The 16,705-nt window shown below is 38.0% G+C and overlaps 1 protein-coding gene across 1 annotated transcript in view; it reads right to left on the bottom strand.

Moving 5' to 3' along the window:
* Positions 1 to 207: 207 nt before the first annotated feature.
* The window catches only part of HIBADH (3-hydroxyisobutyrate dehydrogenase), a 114,163-nt gene continuing 97,665 nt past the window's right edge, over positions 208 to 16,705 (bottom strand). The window contains exons 5-8 of the mRNA XM_007521633.3: positions 15,356 to 15,489; positions 13,228 to 13,304; positions 4,562 to 4,718; positions 208 to 463 (exon numbers count right to left, since the gene is read on the bottom strand). Of these exons, the coding sequence (XP_007521695.2) occupies positions 305 to 463; positions 4,562 to 4,718; positions 13,228 to 13,304; positions 15,356 to 15,489 (527 nt within the window). The 3' untranslated portion in view covers positions 208 to 304. The remainder of the gene's footprint in view (positions 464 to 4,561; positions 4,719 to 13,227; positions 13,305 to 15,355; positions 15,490 to 16,705) is intronic.

Below are 16,705 nucleotides of genomic sequence, written 5' to 3'. Positions count from 1 at the left end.
AGTATGTGACGATTCAGTTAAAGATGCTCAAAGATCAAACTTTTGAAAAAAGGGCAATCAGTTTGTTAGCAGAAACGATCAGTGGTTTGCAGAAAAAATAAAGACTCAGATAATGTATGTTTGCTAAATGGATAAAAACAGTAAGCAGCTAAAAATGGGTGAAAGATCCTAGGGTTTACAGTGACCTAGACAATCAAAAGCAGACAGTTGACCTTTGATTAAACCCATTTACTGTGGAGTGAGTGTTATGGAGCTTCCACGGTAGAGTTTAGTTTCCAATACTGTCCACAAGCAAAGGGCAAATTCAGATATTCTCTTCTTCTCGTAGAAACTGGAACACAGACGAGAAGTCTTTCTTTGAGTATCCTCTTGCACACATCATCCTGTAGATCTGATGAGCTTGACTGCCCAGAAGGATTGGGCTCTTTGTGCTGGTAGCAGAGTCTTGTGCTAATCCCAGGTCCTACATCAAATAAGGGCAGGAGGGAAAACATTGAGATGCACTTTGAGTTGAGGTGCACTTTGAAACTATGGCTCTTAATGTTTTGCTTTCAAAGAAGGAAAAGTGAAAGATTAAAAGAGCTACAAGCACTGTGCTAAGTTATATATACCAAGTGCCTTCAGATAGGTGCAGATGTTCCAGACAGATATTCTGATTTCTGAGGACACACCATACAAAAAGACTTTGTGCTTTGACTTTGGACAGGTATCCTCATACACAGACAGCACACAAGTTGATGATGTTTCAGATCTACAGAAGACTAAAGACAAAGCCCTGCAATGCAATTGTGGAACGTCCACTCAACTTGTTATATTGTTAAATTCATTGTGGGTGATCCCACTACTCCCAGGTTGACATTTTTACTCTTTTCACTTCAAATAGATAAAAGAAGCAAAGGGGGGGGGGGGCTTCATGGTTTTTTAGGTGTATGCTTTCTTTCTTTCTTTTTTTTTTTTTTTTTTTTGCCTCCAGGGTTATTGCTGGGGCTCGGTGTCTTCACTACGAATCCACTGCTCTTGGAAGCCATTTTTTCTCTTTTGTTGCCCTTGTTGTTTATTGTTGTTATTGCTGTTGTTGTTGGATAGGACAGAGAGAAATGGAGAGAGGAAGGGGAAACAGAGAGAGGGAGAGAATGACAGACACCTGCAGACCTGCTTCACTGCTTGTGAAGCGACCCTCCTACAAGTGGGGAGCCAGGGGCTCGAACTGGGATCCTTACTCAAGCCCTTGTGCTTTGCACCATGTGCACTTAACCTGCTGTGCTACTGCCTGACCCCCAATATCTATCTTTCTCTCCCCCTCTGTCTTCCCCTCCTCTCTCGATTTCTCTCTGTCCAATCCAACAACAAAAGCAATGGCGGCAAAACAACAATAACAAGGTCAACAAAATGGGATAAATGGCTGCCAGGAGCAGTGGATTAGTAGTGCAGGCACTGGGCCCCAGCAATAATCACAGAGGCAAAAAAAAAAAAAAAAGTACATATATATATATATATATAGTGTGTGGCAGGTGATGGTGGGGGGAGAGAGAGAGATAGAGCACGTGAGAACACACCAGAGCATCACTCAAGACACATGCAGTGACAGAAATTGAACTAAGGACCACACGATTGAGGATCCAGCACTTTAACCACTGCATTACCTCTCTGGTCACCTGTCTACCTACTTTTTTGGGGGGAGTGGGGGGGGATTCTTCCTTTTCTTAGTATACTTCACTTGCTAGCAATTTCTTCTGTTTGAACCTTTGGTAGTATTTCAGGAACCAAATGCCGATAGGTCACATTTCATACAGATACATAATGAAAACCTAGCATAAAGGTGACTCTTCCTATCTCTGTGTTCCCACATTAAGTCACTGTACACATTTTAGTGAAAATAATATACACAGGAGCTACTTTTTAAAATTTTTGATAAGACAGAGAAATTGAGAGGGGAGCGGGAGACAGAGAAGGAGAGACACCTTCAGGCCTGCTTCCCTGCTTGTGAAGAGACCCCACCCCCCACCCCACAGACGGGGCACTGGGAGCTCAAACCAGGATCTTTGAGCAGTCCTTGTACTTTGTACTATGTGCACTTAAGTGATGCGCTACCACCCAGCCCCAGGGAGCTACTTTTTTTAAAAAAACATTTTTCATTTACTTATTATTATATAGAGATTGATAGGGGAGGGGAGACACAGAGCGAAAGAGACAGAGCACACTACCAGCCCTGCTTCACCACTAGTAAAGTTTTCCCCCTGGCAGGTGGGGAACTGGGGGGATTGAACCTGGGTCCTTAGGCACTTAATGTATGTACTTAGCCAGGTGTGCCACTGCCTGGACCCTGGAAGCTTCTTTTTGTTTTCAGCAGTGATCACACAGAACAGATACTCCTGGAAGGCAGCTAGCTCACCTTTATACCACTATCACTCCTGAAAACAGTTACTCATGTAAAGGATATGCAAACATAAATAATGATTAGCCCCCCCCAAAAAAAATTAGCAAAACAAGAAATAGAGCTTTTAACACTGCTTTATCCATTAAACATATAAAATATGCTGATAAAGTGCTAGAAAGGACAAGCAAGTGTGGTGGGCTCCAAGTGAGAGAAAATGAAGCAGAAAGGAGTTCAGTATGTTCAAAGTGAAGAGAGAGGGAAAGTAAAGGTGAGGTGGAAAGACAAGCCAATGCCAAATCATCAAGAACCTTGTAACACATTTACAGAGGCAGATTTCTACCTAGAAGTAATTAGAAACCATGAAAGAGATGGAGTAAGAAGGGAGACATGATCAGGGATTTGCATTTAAGGTCGTCTGTTTGTGTGTGTGGAAATGAACTGGAGAAGACTGAAAAGAGAGAAGGACATCAGTTGAAGGCTGGTATGGCCTAATAACTTAAATGAAGTTCAGCCTAAGGACTGGTAGTAAGCAACAGATGTGAAAGTTCAATGAATCAAAGACATAAGAAAGAAGCAGAATGAAGACAACATAATGGGTACAAAGGAGCATTGAGTATGGTATCCAGGTACAGGTTCTATTACTTTTTAAATCACAAAATAAAGTCAAATCAGGGGGAAATAATCTCAAAGTCTAGTTTAAGTACTTCCTAGGGGCTGGGCAGTAGCACAGTGGGTTAAGTGCACATGGCGCAAAGTGCAAGGACTCACTCAAGGATCCGGGTTCGAGCCCCCAGTTTCCCCTGTCGCTTCACAAGTGGTGAAGCAGGTCTGCAGGTGTCTTTCTCTACCCCTCTTCTCTCAATTTCTCTCTATCCTATGCAACAACAACAATAACTATAACAATAATAACGACCAAAACAAGGGCAACAAAATGTGAAAAATAGTCTCCAAGAGCAGTGGATTCATAGTGCTAGCACCAAGCCCCAGCGATAACCCTGGAGGCAAAAAAAAAAAAAAAAGCAGTACTTCCTAAAACTGACAGGAGGCCAAGAATTTACTTTAAAAAATGACTAGACATCAAAACACACTCTTAAAGCAGAAATACGTATTGGTATCATGAGATCTTTTCTCCTCTGTGATGTGTATGCAGTGCCAACAGACTACTAACTGGCAAAAAATTCTTACTGATTCCATTCTAAGGATCTGACAATTTGATATACAAAAAATACTTCTTTTTCCTTAATCAGAACACTGCTCAGCTCTGACTTATGAAAAAGAAACAAAAATTTACCAGTTAATAATAGAAACAAACCTAATCATGAAAGAAAAAATTCTCACTCCAAAGGTCAAGAATAAAAATGAACAAGGTAAGTTTTTAAAAATATATTTATTTATTTCTTTATTCCCTTTTGTTGCCCTTGGTTTTTACTGTTGTAGTTATTATTGTTGTCGTTGTTGTTGGATAGGACAGAGAAAAATGGAAAGGAGGGGAAGACAGAGGGGGAGAGAAAGATAGACACCTGTAGACCTGCTTCACCGCCTGTAAAGCGACTCCCCTGCAGGTGGGGAGCCAGGGGCTCAAACTGGGATCCTTAGTTCAGTCCTTCAGCTTTGTGCCACATGCGCTTAACCCACTATGCTACCACCCAACTCCCAAGATAAGTATTTTTATTTATTTATTTATTATTTATTCCCTTTTGTTGCCCTTGTTGTTTTATTGTTGTAGTTATGATTGATGATGATGTTGTTGGATAGGACAGAGAGAAATGGAGACAGGAAGGGAAGACAGAGGGGGAAAGATAGACACCTGCAGACCTGCTTCACCGCCTGTGAAGCGACTCCCATGCAGGTGGGGAGACGGGGGCTCAAACCAGGATCCTTATGCCGGTCCTTGCGCTTTGCGCCACCTGCGCTTAACGCACTGTGCTACTGCCCGACTCCCGACTCCCCCAAGATAAGTATTTTTACCTGAGCTGAGTTTTAACTCACTTCCAATGAGTAAATTTATCTCTATTTTAGTAATCTTGCCTTCTAGGCTAAGACATTATGTTTGTTAAAATGGGAGAAGACAAAAGAAAAACAAAACAAAACAAAACCAGAGGGTGGGGTGGGGCAGGAATAGAGGAGAATTAGACCATTAACACTGTTTCTCTCTTTCCTGAGTGGACTCTATATTTACCATACCTTAGCCATGAGTGTTGTTCCAAATCCACCCTGATAGTTATTAGCTGAAGGAACTCCATCCATCACGCCAGGTACAGGATTGTAAGTGTCACTTGACCAACACCGTCCTGAGCTCATATTTAAGATTTTAGCCAATAGTTTTGGGTCGAGCCCTAGTCTGTCAAAGGTCAAAGAAAGAAGTGTTAAATGTCAAAATTGTACAAGCCATGTGTGACTTATTATACATATGAGGATGCTCTTCAAAAATCAAAGCAGATTGATGATAGCGAAAAATTCAACCTAAAATTAAGGGTATTAAAAACTAGTGACTGAACATTTCTGAGTCAGGCGATTCTGCATTACAGAAACCCTGCACAATCCTACTTTCAACAAAGAATACATAACTGCACAAGAGTGTTGGTTTATTATACACATGGCGATTTTTTTTTAAGTCTTCTGGGCATTATTGCATTTATGTGGCACATAAGAACCTCAAAACCAATATGATAATCTGAACTCTAGATGCTTGACTCACAAATGCTGTATTTCAGAAAGAAATATTGACAGATAAACTAGACATCATGGGAGTCTGTGCAGATGCATTTAGATGTATGTTTATACTTTTTAGATTTTATGAGGCTAAATGCAAGAGATGAGCCATAAACAGCAAAACATGATTAAGAGAAGTTACCATTATAAAAGAAGATATTTCTTGCTGCAAACTTTTCCTTATTTATTAAATCTTCATTAGATAATCTTGCTTATGAAGCAAGTCTGTGCAGAGTTGTGACATATGCTATCTATTCAGAGACATGCATTATAGTTCTGGGTCAACTGCTGATAAGGTTACTGATCCTGATAAAACAAAACTTGCCCAAGCGGAAACATCATTTGTTCTATCACTGAGCTGATGGCATAAATGGCTGCTCAATGTGAACCCAGAAAAATAAAAGGAAATAAAATAAAATTAAATTAAATTAAAAAGCTGCATAACTTTTATTCTAAGTACTCTAATGCAATCTGGGAAGCACAGTTTTACTAAGTATCATAGAATCAAATAAAACTTTACACCCACTAATTTATTGGCTCCTTTAATACTGAGAGGCATTATAAAACAACTGTCATAAAAGCTTTCTGCTTTTCCTTAAAACCAATTTCTTCCAGAGTGTAAAAAAAAAAAAAAAAAAGGCTGGGAAAGATATATATATATATATGTATTAAATTGTACATTTTGGAATATATATATATATATATATATATATATATATATATATATATGTTTTCTTTCTTTATGAGAGAGAGAGATACAGGGAGTTAAGAAGGAAAGGGAGAGAACCACCAGTACAGTACTCAACTCTGGCTAATGGTGGTGGTGCTGAGGATTGAACCTGGATCCTCAGAGCCTCAGGCATGAACATCGTTTTACATAATCATTAAGTTGACTCCCCACCCATTCTTATGTTATTTATGTGTTCAAATATATGTCTATTTGCTACAATATCTGAATATTATCACTAGTAGGATATTCTCCCAATGCTAAATAGGGACTAGGGCTGTATGGACTTAATATATAATACAACTGTTATATGATCAGATCTTCTAGTAGTTGCAATTCAAAGACTCCTATGTAATGTGTGTGTGTGTGTGTATTTTACTTCACAATGGAAGGCCCATATTATACTTAAGGTAATTTTAGTATCACAGAGAAGATCAGATTTAAATTAGCTATCATACACTCTGTTCATTGTTGATTTCTGGGAAGAAACTCAACATTTTTTTATAAAGACCCAAGCATGCTACATGTATAGTTGCTATTAATTTTTCCCCTTTTAAATAAAGTTAGGTTATTAATATGCTACTGTAGCAGATGACTTCAGAAAAGACAGTTATGTGTTTAAGAAGTAATTATGAGGGCGGGGGTAGATAGCATAATGGTTATGCAAAGAGATTCTGATGCCTGAGGCTTGAAGTCCCAGGTTCAATCCCCCTCCCACCATAAGCCAAAGCTGCGTCTCTCGCAAAAATAAAAGAAATAAAATACTTTAAAAAAATTTTTAAAAAGGAATAATTATGAAAAGTATAATCACAAGTTAGCAGTTAGTTAATTTCCTGGAACACATTCTCTCGGCACACACGTTTGAGAATGTATACAGCGAATATGCTTTAAGAGCAGGGACTCTTTAAAAGCCATAAAAAATCACTCCTCACTTTCATTTGAAGTGTAATTTAGGGGCTCTTTGATTTTCAGGTTCTTTTGAAATGGCTCATCACATGTAAAGCAGCAACAAACATACTCTTTTTTTATATAAAAGTCTATGGAGTTATACTCAGCAGTTATACTCAACAGTCTCCAACATACCAAAACAGTGAATGAAGCTTATCATCTTTTGTAAAAATCCAACATTTTATTTGTCTTAAATGTGCAAAGAAAACTACTGGCAATGATTTATGAAACCCTTTTTGAGAGAACACAGTACTATTTGCAAATGTTGGGGGCACACACAAAAAATTAGGTGGTAGTTATGTGCTCACTTTTCAACTATGATCTGTTCCTGTTGTGCTGCTAGCCTTCAGGAGATGCCTAGTCCCTCTCCATTTTTCCTCTCCAATCCCCCCCCCCAACCCCTCACGCCCTGCAGCAAAGTGCATCATTAAAAAGAGCAAGTTAGAAGTGTTTTGCATTTCATCTTTCTGAGGATTCTTTCACTGGCACATACATAACTGACAGTTAAAATTAGACATGATATTAAAATCAGTTAACTGAAGTCCTCTGTCTTCCACTGTGCCCAAGGCTTGTAATGGTCTGAAACCAGCCAGAATACACAGTAATTGTCATTCAGAGCGTCTATCCTAGAACGTCATGCTTCACTGGAGAAGACTGAGTTTCCATTTGAAATCAACAAATTAATCCAAGACAGGTATCTGAAAGGGCAAGTTTAATAGGAAGCAGCTACTGGGCTCTCAACCATGATAAAATGTTATTGCTGTTTCCCTGTAAATTGGCTGGGAACATATGATACTTTCTGCATAAGAGCCCCGTTGCTGTTCAGGAGATATACAGCTCAAGCCATCAAAAGGATGACAGTCTGTCAGTCCCCATAATAACTTGCCAGTGGATGTGGTTCGAGAGTGCATGCGTGCATGCATGTGGCTTTACAATTGCTGGAATGTTCTCTGGTATAAACAGAGAATGAATCCATTGCTTTGACTGAATATATAATGAAACTCAAATAAACGGCCCTGTGTCAAATCTACCCAGTTTTTTAAATGAAATTTTGGACGAAGAAAAACATGATTCATAAACTGCAAAAGAAAAATAATAATAAAGAAAATCAAATGGTTGCCTTAACTGTGGCCTTTAAGAGCCAAACAAGTTTGTTCACTTTATACTCTTTATAGGTATCTACGCTGTCTGGTTTTGTATAAGAGCAAATTATGACACTAAACTGAGATGTTTATATCACAGCAACAGATGTGGAAAAGAAACATCAATCATTCACTTAGCTACCAGTATTTACACAGCTCTGCTATGTGCAGGTGCTATGCTTGAAGTCAGGGAGCCCAACAATTAAAGATGTGCCTGTCCTTTAGGAGTGGGTAAGTCACAACCTCAGAGAGCTCGGACCTGAAGCAGAAGTACCTCTCTTACACTCCCTCTTATTTGATAAATATTCATTCAACTGAATGCCTGCTACATGCCTGGTATGTTTTTAAAATAGACCAGTGTGGCCTGGGAGGCGGCACAATGGATAAAGTGTTAGATTCTCAAGTATGAGGTCCTGAGTGCAGTACCTGACAATGCATGTCTCTCTTCTCTCACTAATAAATATATCTTTAAGAAGAAAAAAAAAATACAGCAGTGAGCAAACAAAGTCATTTCCTTTCATGGAACCTGCATTGTCTTTGTGAAGACAGGTTAATAAACAAACAGAAAAACTTGTCAGCCACAGAGAAATGCTATGAAAAACCACTAAAGTGTAATTCACTTCAAATACTAACAACTATCACATCAGGAAAGGTCATGTATTGAGTACCTACTATGTGCCAGGTACTTTTTTTTTTTCATGGATCAATTTTTATCTATGCAACCTGGTGGAGCTATATTATTAATTTTGTCATTTTCTTGATGAGATGAACTTAAGTCTGTGGCAAAAATGGGGTGCAGATTAGAGAGATACCCTAACTCTCACCATCCTGGGTGTCACATGATAGCATTTTTATCAATTTAGCAAGAATTTTGATCAAATCAAATACATTTGATTTCATTACAAACATTTTGCTATTTGTTACATTATTAGGGTGCATATCTAAGAGTCATCACCCATGCAAAGGTATTATCTTCCAAGGACAGTGGTCAACAAAGTGTATACACATGTATAGTTTTAGTTACCTTGAATAACCTTCCAGAAGTTACAACTATTTTAGGTTTCACTTGGTAGAAGACAATATAGTTTTTGCTGCAGGGGCCAGGTGCTGATCGGTCAAGTAAGCAACTTGTAGTACTGACAATACTTAAACAACAACAATAACTAGGGGAGAGAGTAAGTTCACCACAAAGAAATAAGCCTTGCCAAGTGCACATCCTAGCCTCAAGCCCCAGCACCATGTGAGAGATGCTTTCTATCTGGATGAAAAAACAAAAGCACAACATCCCAGAGTGATGAAAACATGTATGTGCAATACCCCAGGTCCACAAAATAAATGACATTATCCACAGTATTCTCCTGTGACACACAGGAGCAGTCTGTCTAACACAACAAGGGCGCTTTTAGTAATGAGGTACTATATTAATAACGCCATACTAGATCCCAGATAGGTAACAGGAAGGTCTAGGTCCAGCTCACCTGGGAACATGCCTATTTTGATATGCATGAGCCTGGCCCCACAGCACTGGAGAACGCTTTGGTGCTGTGGAGTCTCTCTCTCTCTGTCTGAAAAAGTTGTTAAGCAATGAAGCTCTGGCAATGACAAAAAATAAAAGTAGGAAGGTCTAATAAAAAATACTATAAAAATCTATTATAGACCAATGCTTTTTATGCCACACCTTTTCCACAGAATTTTGAAATGTCACTATTATTCAAGATCTACTGTAAGAGATTATAAGGTGGATAAGAATTTTGAAGTATAAGATTTTATTCTCCTATTTAAAAAACTGTGAAGCATCAATGTTTGGGGGGGAAGGGGGAACAGTGACTTCTGAGAATGAAATTAATCAGAAATGATCACTTCATGGGAATAGGTAACTCAATTTATAAATGTTGACTTTAACGCTCTAACAAATTTCACTTCCTAGTGAACTGAATATAAATGTGGCTGAAATACTTTGATGCTGTGCTACTTTGTGGGAATTTACTACTTGGGAATTTATGCTTGCTGATGCCAATTTTCTCTTTCACCTTGCAAAGCTCAATAAATCGTGGCTGCTCTCTATACTCTATTAGGGAGCAATCCTGTCATTTTAAAACCATGTCTGTAAACCATGGAGAAAAGACAATAGCAGATGCAATCATTTTTAGGACTTTCAAGCTACTGAAAATCTTTGTAAGATAAACCGATAAAATCTTAATGTTAGAACAAAATAAGCAATTCATTAGTACAACCTGAAGCACCAGCAACTTGTAAGTTACTGTTAAGTTAAGCTAGTGGGTTCTTGCTTTGTGTCCAGCTATTTATAAGTATATATTATAATGTATTATAGTCTTTTATATATCTTAACAGTAACAGTATAGTACAGTAAATTTAGACAAATTAAGCACCTAATAGCCTCATACTTCTAAATATTGCTTTTATCATAGTAGACCAATGCCAACAATAAGGGGAGAAATATCTATGCTTTTGTTCTTAACATTTCTATTTTGAATTTATTTGATCACTTTTTATTTTCTCTTTGATAACAAGTCTATCCTAGTAACCAACTAATGCATACATTTTGTCATGTACGTTTTGTGTAATTGTTTTGGTTCACCTGAGCTCCACATTAATTTTTATTAGTATTTAGTCATTCTTTCATAAGTAGAACTTGTCAGAACTTTATTTCTGAGTGGCAGATGATCATCTACTAAAGAGTTATGCTATGAAAATCATTTGAGAAGTGTCAGGGGATCCATCATTATACCTAAGGAATTCCTGATATACGACTGCTCAACATGTAAGTAGAATATAAAATAAATGTGCAAAAATAAAAAGGAAATTTTTAGTACAATATTACTTGGTTTACTTTCTTTTTAAATTATATGTTCATTTATATTCAGAAAAATACAGATAAAATTCTAAATTTGCACATGAATACTATTGCTCTGATGCTATTGTTAACTTTTATTTTGCTCTACGAATTCCCATCTTCCTCTCCCAAAAAAATTAATCTAAAAGAAGGACGTGAAAATAAGTTACTAGAAACCAGTTTTTCAATTATGATAAATGACCTATCAACAACAAGCTATAATGCAAACACAGTACTCTAAATAACTCCCTTTATACTTTCTACCAGTTTTGTTAAGGCTTTATACAGATTTGCCTTGCCATCTTAGAGACATTCAATTTTAAAATGTAAATGGTATGGATATTGATAAACCAATTAGCACTGATGCAAAGCAAATTCCTCTTTTATCTCAATTACAACATGACAACTTAATAGGTCAAGATAGTTTAACATCTGAGACAAGGGCAATTCAATAAAACAACAGCATCTTGATATGGTAATTAAGAGGAAATGTGAATCCATTACTGTGTTTCACAAAATATCTCAAGCACCTTGGTTCTTATTGTTTTTATCTAAAGCTGTATTATGAAACAATACTCTGATTTGTAATGTACTTGATAAGCAGTTTACAGAAGTATGAAGAAAACACCTGAACAAAAACCTTTTCTTTGTCCATTAGGCATAAAGTCATAACTGTGCATTTATTATATTTATGAAATACAAAACATTCAAAAATTAACTAGATTAATCATAGAATCCTTTTTAATTTTTTATTTATAAAAAGGAAATACTGACTAAACCATAGGATAAGAGGGGTACAACTCCACACAATTCCCACCACCAGAGCTCTGTATCCCTCCCCTCCCGATAGCTTTCCTATTCTTTAAAAAAAAAAAAAAAAAAAAATTTTTTTTATTATCTTTATTTATTGGATAGAAACAGTCAGAAATTGAGAGGGTAGGGGGGATAGGGAGAAAGAAAGACAGACACCTGCAGCCCTGCTTCACCACTTGCAAAGCTTTCCTTCTGCAGGTGGGGACCAGGGGCTCGAACCCGGGTCCTTGTACACTGTAACATGTGCGCTCAACCAGGTGCGCCACCACCCGGTCCCAGCTTTCCTATTCTTTAACCCTCTGGGAGTATGGACCCAGGATCAATAGAATTCTTAACACAAAAGATTAAAAGACTAAAATTAAGATATTAACCTTTGGTATTTCTTTTTCCTTCCTTTTTTTTTTTCTTTTTACCTGCAAGGTTATTGCTGGGGCTAGGTGCCTGCATTATGAATCCACTGCTCCTGTAGGCCATTTTTTCCCTTTTGTTGTCCTTATTGTTTATAATTGTTGTTATGACTACTGTCATTGCTATCATTGTTGTTGGATAGGACAGAGAGAAGACGAGAGAGGAGGGGAAGACAGACACTTGCAGACCTGCTTCACCACTTGTGAAGCGACAACCACCTCGGTCCTTGCGCTTTGCAGCTATGTGCACTTAACCTGCTGTACTATCGCCCGGTCCCAACCTTTGGTATTTCTAAAGGATGGTCATCATAATAGAAAAAACAGGATTTTGAAATCACTTCTAACACCTTATGAATGCTATTTTATTTTAATGCAAAGATAGTCTTTAATGTGAACCAACAGTCATAGGCAAGTTAAAATGAGTTATGCACAAGAGCTGTGGTTTTATGGTTGCCATCCAGTTTATCTTGAGAATAAATAACAAAGAGCTCTGTCAATCAGTATAGATTTGGGGAACTGTATTTAAAATGGATGAAACTTGCCACATGGCAACATAATACTTGAATTCATTACTATATAGTTAAACTGCATCTTATATAAGTTCATCCTACATTGCCAAAGTTGGCTTCATTCTTTTAGTAAAAGCGTTTCTTGAATTTCAACATAATAGAAGAAACAGAGCTCACACATAAAAAGATAATGTAACTTCATATACTAATAGCACACTACATTTTATGGCTATGACAAAGAGCACTCATGCTCTCCTGGGTCCTATATGTCATCAAATAAGCAAAGTCTATTAAAATTCAATAATGAAGTACTTTCAAAACGTTCCTAGATCAACTCATTTTTCTCTCATGAACATTTTTTTCCCCAGCAGCAGAACATCAAATAGGAAAGATCGTAAAATTTGTTGGTATGGAGTCAGGCAGTAGCACAGCAGGTTAAACGCACATGGCGCAAAACTCAAGGACCGGCACAACGGTCCCGGTTCAAACCCCCGGCTCCCCACCTGCAGGGGAGTCACTTCACAGGTGGTAAAGCAGGTCTGCAGATGTCTATCTTTCTCTCCCTCTCTCTGTCTTCCCCTCCTCTCTCCATTTCTCTCTGTCCTATCCAACAATGACAACAACAATAATAACTACAACAACAATAAAAAAACAAGGGCAACAAAAGGGAAAATAAATAAATAAAATATAAAAAAAAGTTTTAAAAAATGTGTTGGTATATGAAGATGTTCAACAAACCTGATTCCAAGATTCATAGCTTCAGCAGTTCCAATCATACTAATAGCTAACAGCATGTTGTTGCAGATCTTTGCAGCCTGAAAGCCAATGGAGTACACATTAAAGATCTTTACTACTTTAAAGTTATAATTCACAGGAAGTTGTTCTTCAAATTGTATACATACTTCTTCGTAAAAACAAGAGAGCCTTCTTTCTGAAAAGAATGTACACAGCATGCCTCTCTTTGATCCTAATATAGAAGCCAGCACAGACTAGGAGGTATATTCTAGTAGGTAAGAATTTCAAATGATTAAGCCCGTCCTTTGAGTTCAATACAACAGGGAATACTAACTTATATGGCATGACTATTCTATAAGGGGTAAGACTTGTAATCTAATTGATAAATGAGAGGAAGACACTCACAATTTCTCAGAAGGCTGGACTGAATTTAATAGGAAAGAGAGAAAAAGAGAGGAGAGAAAGTCTCTATAGAAGAATTAAATACAAGAGCATGGATTTTCCTGAGAATGATAAGGAAACTAATGTGTGTGTATGTTTTAAGGAACGTAATGAATTTTATAAGGCTGCGGCAAGAGCTATGAAAACTAGGGTAGAAAGTAAAAATGTGAGCTTCCGGTCTGAGTTCCGACAACAACCTCTGGAAACGCCACCAGGTACCAGATGCCATCAGGATGCTGGCCAGGCTTCCCTGGACTGAAGACTGCACCAATGCGTCCTGCCTGGAGCTCCGCTTTCCCAGATACTCACCCTACTAGGGAAAGAGAGAGGCAGACTGGGAGTATGGATCGACCAGTCAACGCCCATGTTCAGCGGGGAAGCAATTACAGAAGGCAGACCTCCCACCTTCTGCAACCCACAACGATGCTGGGTCCATGCTCCCAGAGGGATAGAGAATGGGAAAGCTATCAGGGGAGGGGATGGGATATGGAGATTGGGTGTCGGGAATTGTGTGGAGTTGTACCCCCCCATCCTATGATTTTGTTAATGTCTCCTTTCTTAAATAAATAATAAATTTTTAAAAACACTGCAAAAAAAAGTGAAAATGTAACATGGTAGGGAAGAGACAAATTAAAAGCTTCAAATGGTGAAGTACTAAGATGGTGCAAGCATCTTAGTTTGGTACCATCTTAGGCAGAGTGGTAAATCTGGTACCCAGAGACCCTCTAGTCTGCGCAGAAAACAAAGTATGAGATAATAAGAGAAAGAGAGAACTAGGTAATGTGTAGAATAGACAATATAGTTCACTCTCTTGATGACACACTGAGAGTCACTGAAGCACAAACCACTAGGACTAGGAGAATGTCAGGAGATAAATGATATCTCTGAGATATTACCAAAGTCTTAAGTCTAATCAAGAGGGTGTAAGTGACCAGGACCAAGCACTACAAGGGGGAGCATAGGCTATGAAGAGGACATTTAGTTTGATTTCTAAGTTCAGTATTGTCACATATCTCTATATGGTGGAAAAGTGATACATTTCTAAGAAAAAATTATTTAGTTTTCAAGGAAAACATTAAAGGGTAGAGGTTACTTCCAAGTGATGATTCTGTGGCCCAATAACCACAAAATAAGCTGAATTACAATAATAATTCAGAAACAGGAGCAAGTAATTTTAAAGTTCATCTCAGTGGTCACTGAGTTGGTATGTCAACAACTAAATCATAGAATTTTCACTATCTCGAAATTAAGTTTATTGACTGATTATAGATGGAAAAGTAACTGTATTCCAAAGTAATTTAAGAAAATCAGAGCAATATAGATACAGTGAACATAGTAAGAATAAGAATGCAGCAATAAGGGAGCTGGGCAGTAGAGCAGCGGGTTAAGTGCACGTGGTGCAAAGCACAAAGACGGGCATAAGGATCCCGGTTTGAACCCCCGGCTCCCCATCTGCAGGGAAGCGATCTGCAGGTATCTATCTTTCTCTCCTCCTCTCTGTCTTCCCCTCCTCTCTCCATTTCTCTCTGTCCTATCCAACAGCGACGACATCAATAACAACAACAATAAAACAACAAGGGCAACAAAGGGAATAAATATTTTTTTTAAAAAAGAATGCAGCAATAAAACAGAAATGAAAATTAGTCAATTTTACATCAATAAGTCAGGGTAATTAATGGGAAAATGTTACCTGCCCAGTCCCAACAGCTCCACAATACACCACATTGGAGCCCATGCAAGCCAGCAACTCTTGAGCTGCAGCAAATTCATCTTCAACTCCTCCCACCATGAATGTGAGGTTCCCAGAGCGAGCAGCTCCCACACCTGCAGGGTTTTGGAGACAAAGGAGTAGAAACAGAAAGATACATTTCATCCAATGCTTAACTGTAATAGGTAGGACAATTAAGAGAAAATCCCCAAGTCAGAGGGAAACACGAGGGCTCCAAATCATATTAATGCCGGGTATGTATAAGGTACTCTAAAATCTCTCTTGGAAAATGTTAATATTCAAACATGCAGGTTAATCACAACCCAGCTGGGATATACAAGTACAGTCAAATACATTGTCAGTTCATCTTAAATATTTTGGCACAACCATAGCATGAAAATATGGGAATTAAAAAATAATGATTTTTTTTATTATTTGTATATATCATTCTCCTAAGGAGCCTATTCAGTAAAAAGGAAGTATACACAAAGATCACCTGTGCACTGAGCAATAGCGAGCAGACAGAGTGACCTGGTGCTCAACTTTGGATGTGGGGTCTCTAGCTCAAACACTAACCTTCCACATGTTATCTACAGATGAGATCCACCCAAAGACCTGACTCTCTCCCATCAACTAGGTATTTCAGAAGGCCAGATTTATTTTAAGTAAAGGAAACTTCTTTTAAATTAACGTTAAAATTTTTGATCTCTGCAAATATTATTTGGTATGATTATTTTTTTAAATTATTCATTTATTTATTCCCTTTTGTTGCCCTTGTTTTGTTTTTGGAGTTATTATTGTTGTTGTTCTTGATGTCGTCGTTGTTGGATAGGACAGAGAGAAATGGAGAGAGGAGGGGAAGACAGAGAGGGGGAGAGAAAGACAGACACCTGCAGACCTACTTCACCGCTTGTGAAGCGACTCCCCTGCAGGTGAGGAGCTGGGGGCTCAAACCGGGATCCTTCTACCGGTCCTTGGGCTTTGCACCATGTGTGCTTAACCCACTGCGCTACCGCCCGACTCCCCTATTTGGTATTATTTTTCCTTCTTGCCATGTACCTTTTGAGTAGTTCATTCCTAGCAAGCAGGAAGAAACAATACACTTTGGCTTGTCTATTTAGTCGCTTTTAATGATAACCTGATAAATGAACATGATTAAAGTAGGAGAACTACTTTCTACTTTAGCACAGAAAACATTACTAGACTTATCCTAAAAAGGAAGGGAAATTTGTTTATCTAAAATTTTTATTAACCATAAAATAAAGCCAAAAGTATAACTGCTGTTTTAGTGCTAAGGAAATCTTTATTCATAATTTCCAAGTAAAATTTCGT

Source organism: Erinaceus europaeus, chromosome 8, assembly GCF_950295315.1.
Source record: "Erinaceus europaeus chromosome 8, mEriEur2.1, whole genome shotgun sequence".
In the NCBI taxonomy this organism is placed as follows: domain Eukaryota; kingdom Metazoa; phylum Chordata; class Mammalia; order Eulipotyphla; family Erinaceidae; genus Erinaceus; species Erinaceus europaeus.
This window is presented reverse-complemented; position numbering and strand designations above follow the sequence as displayed.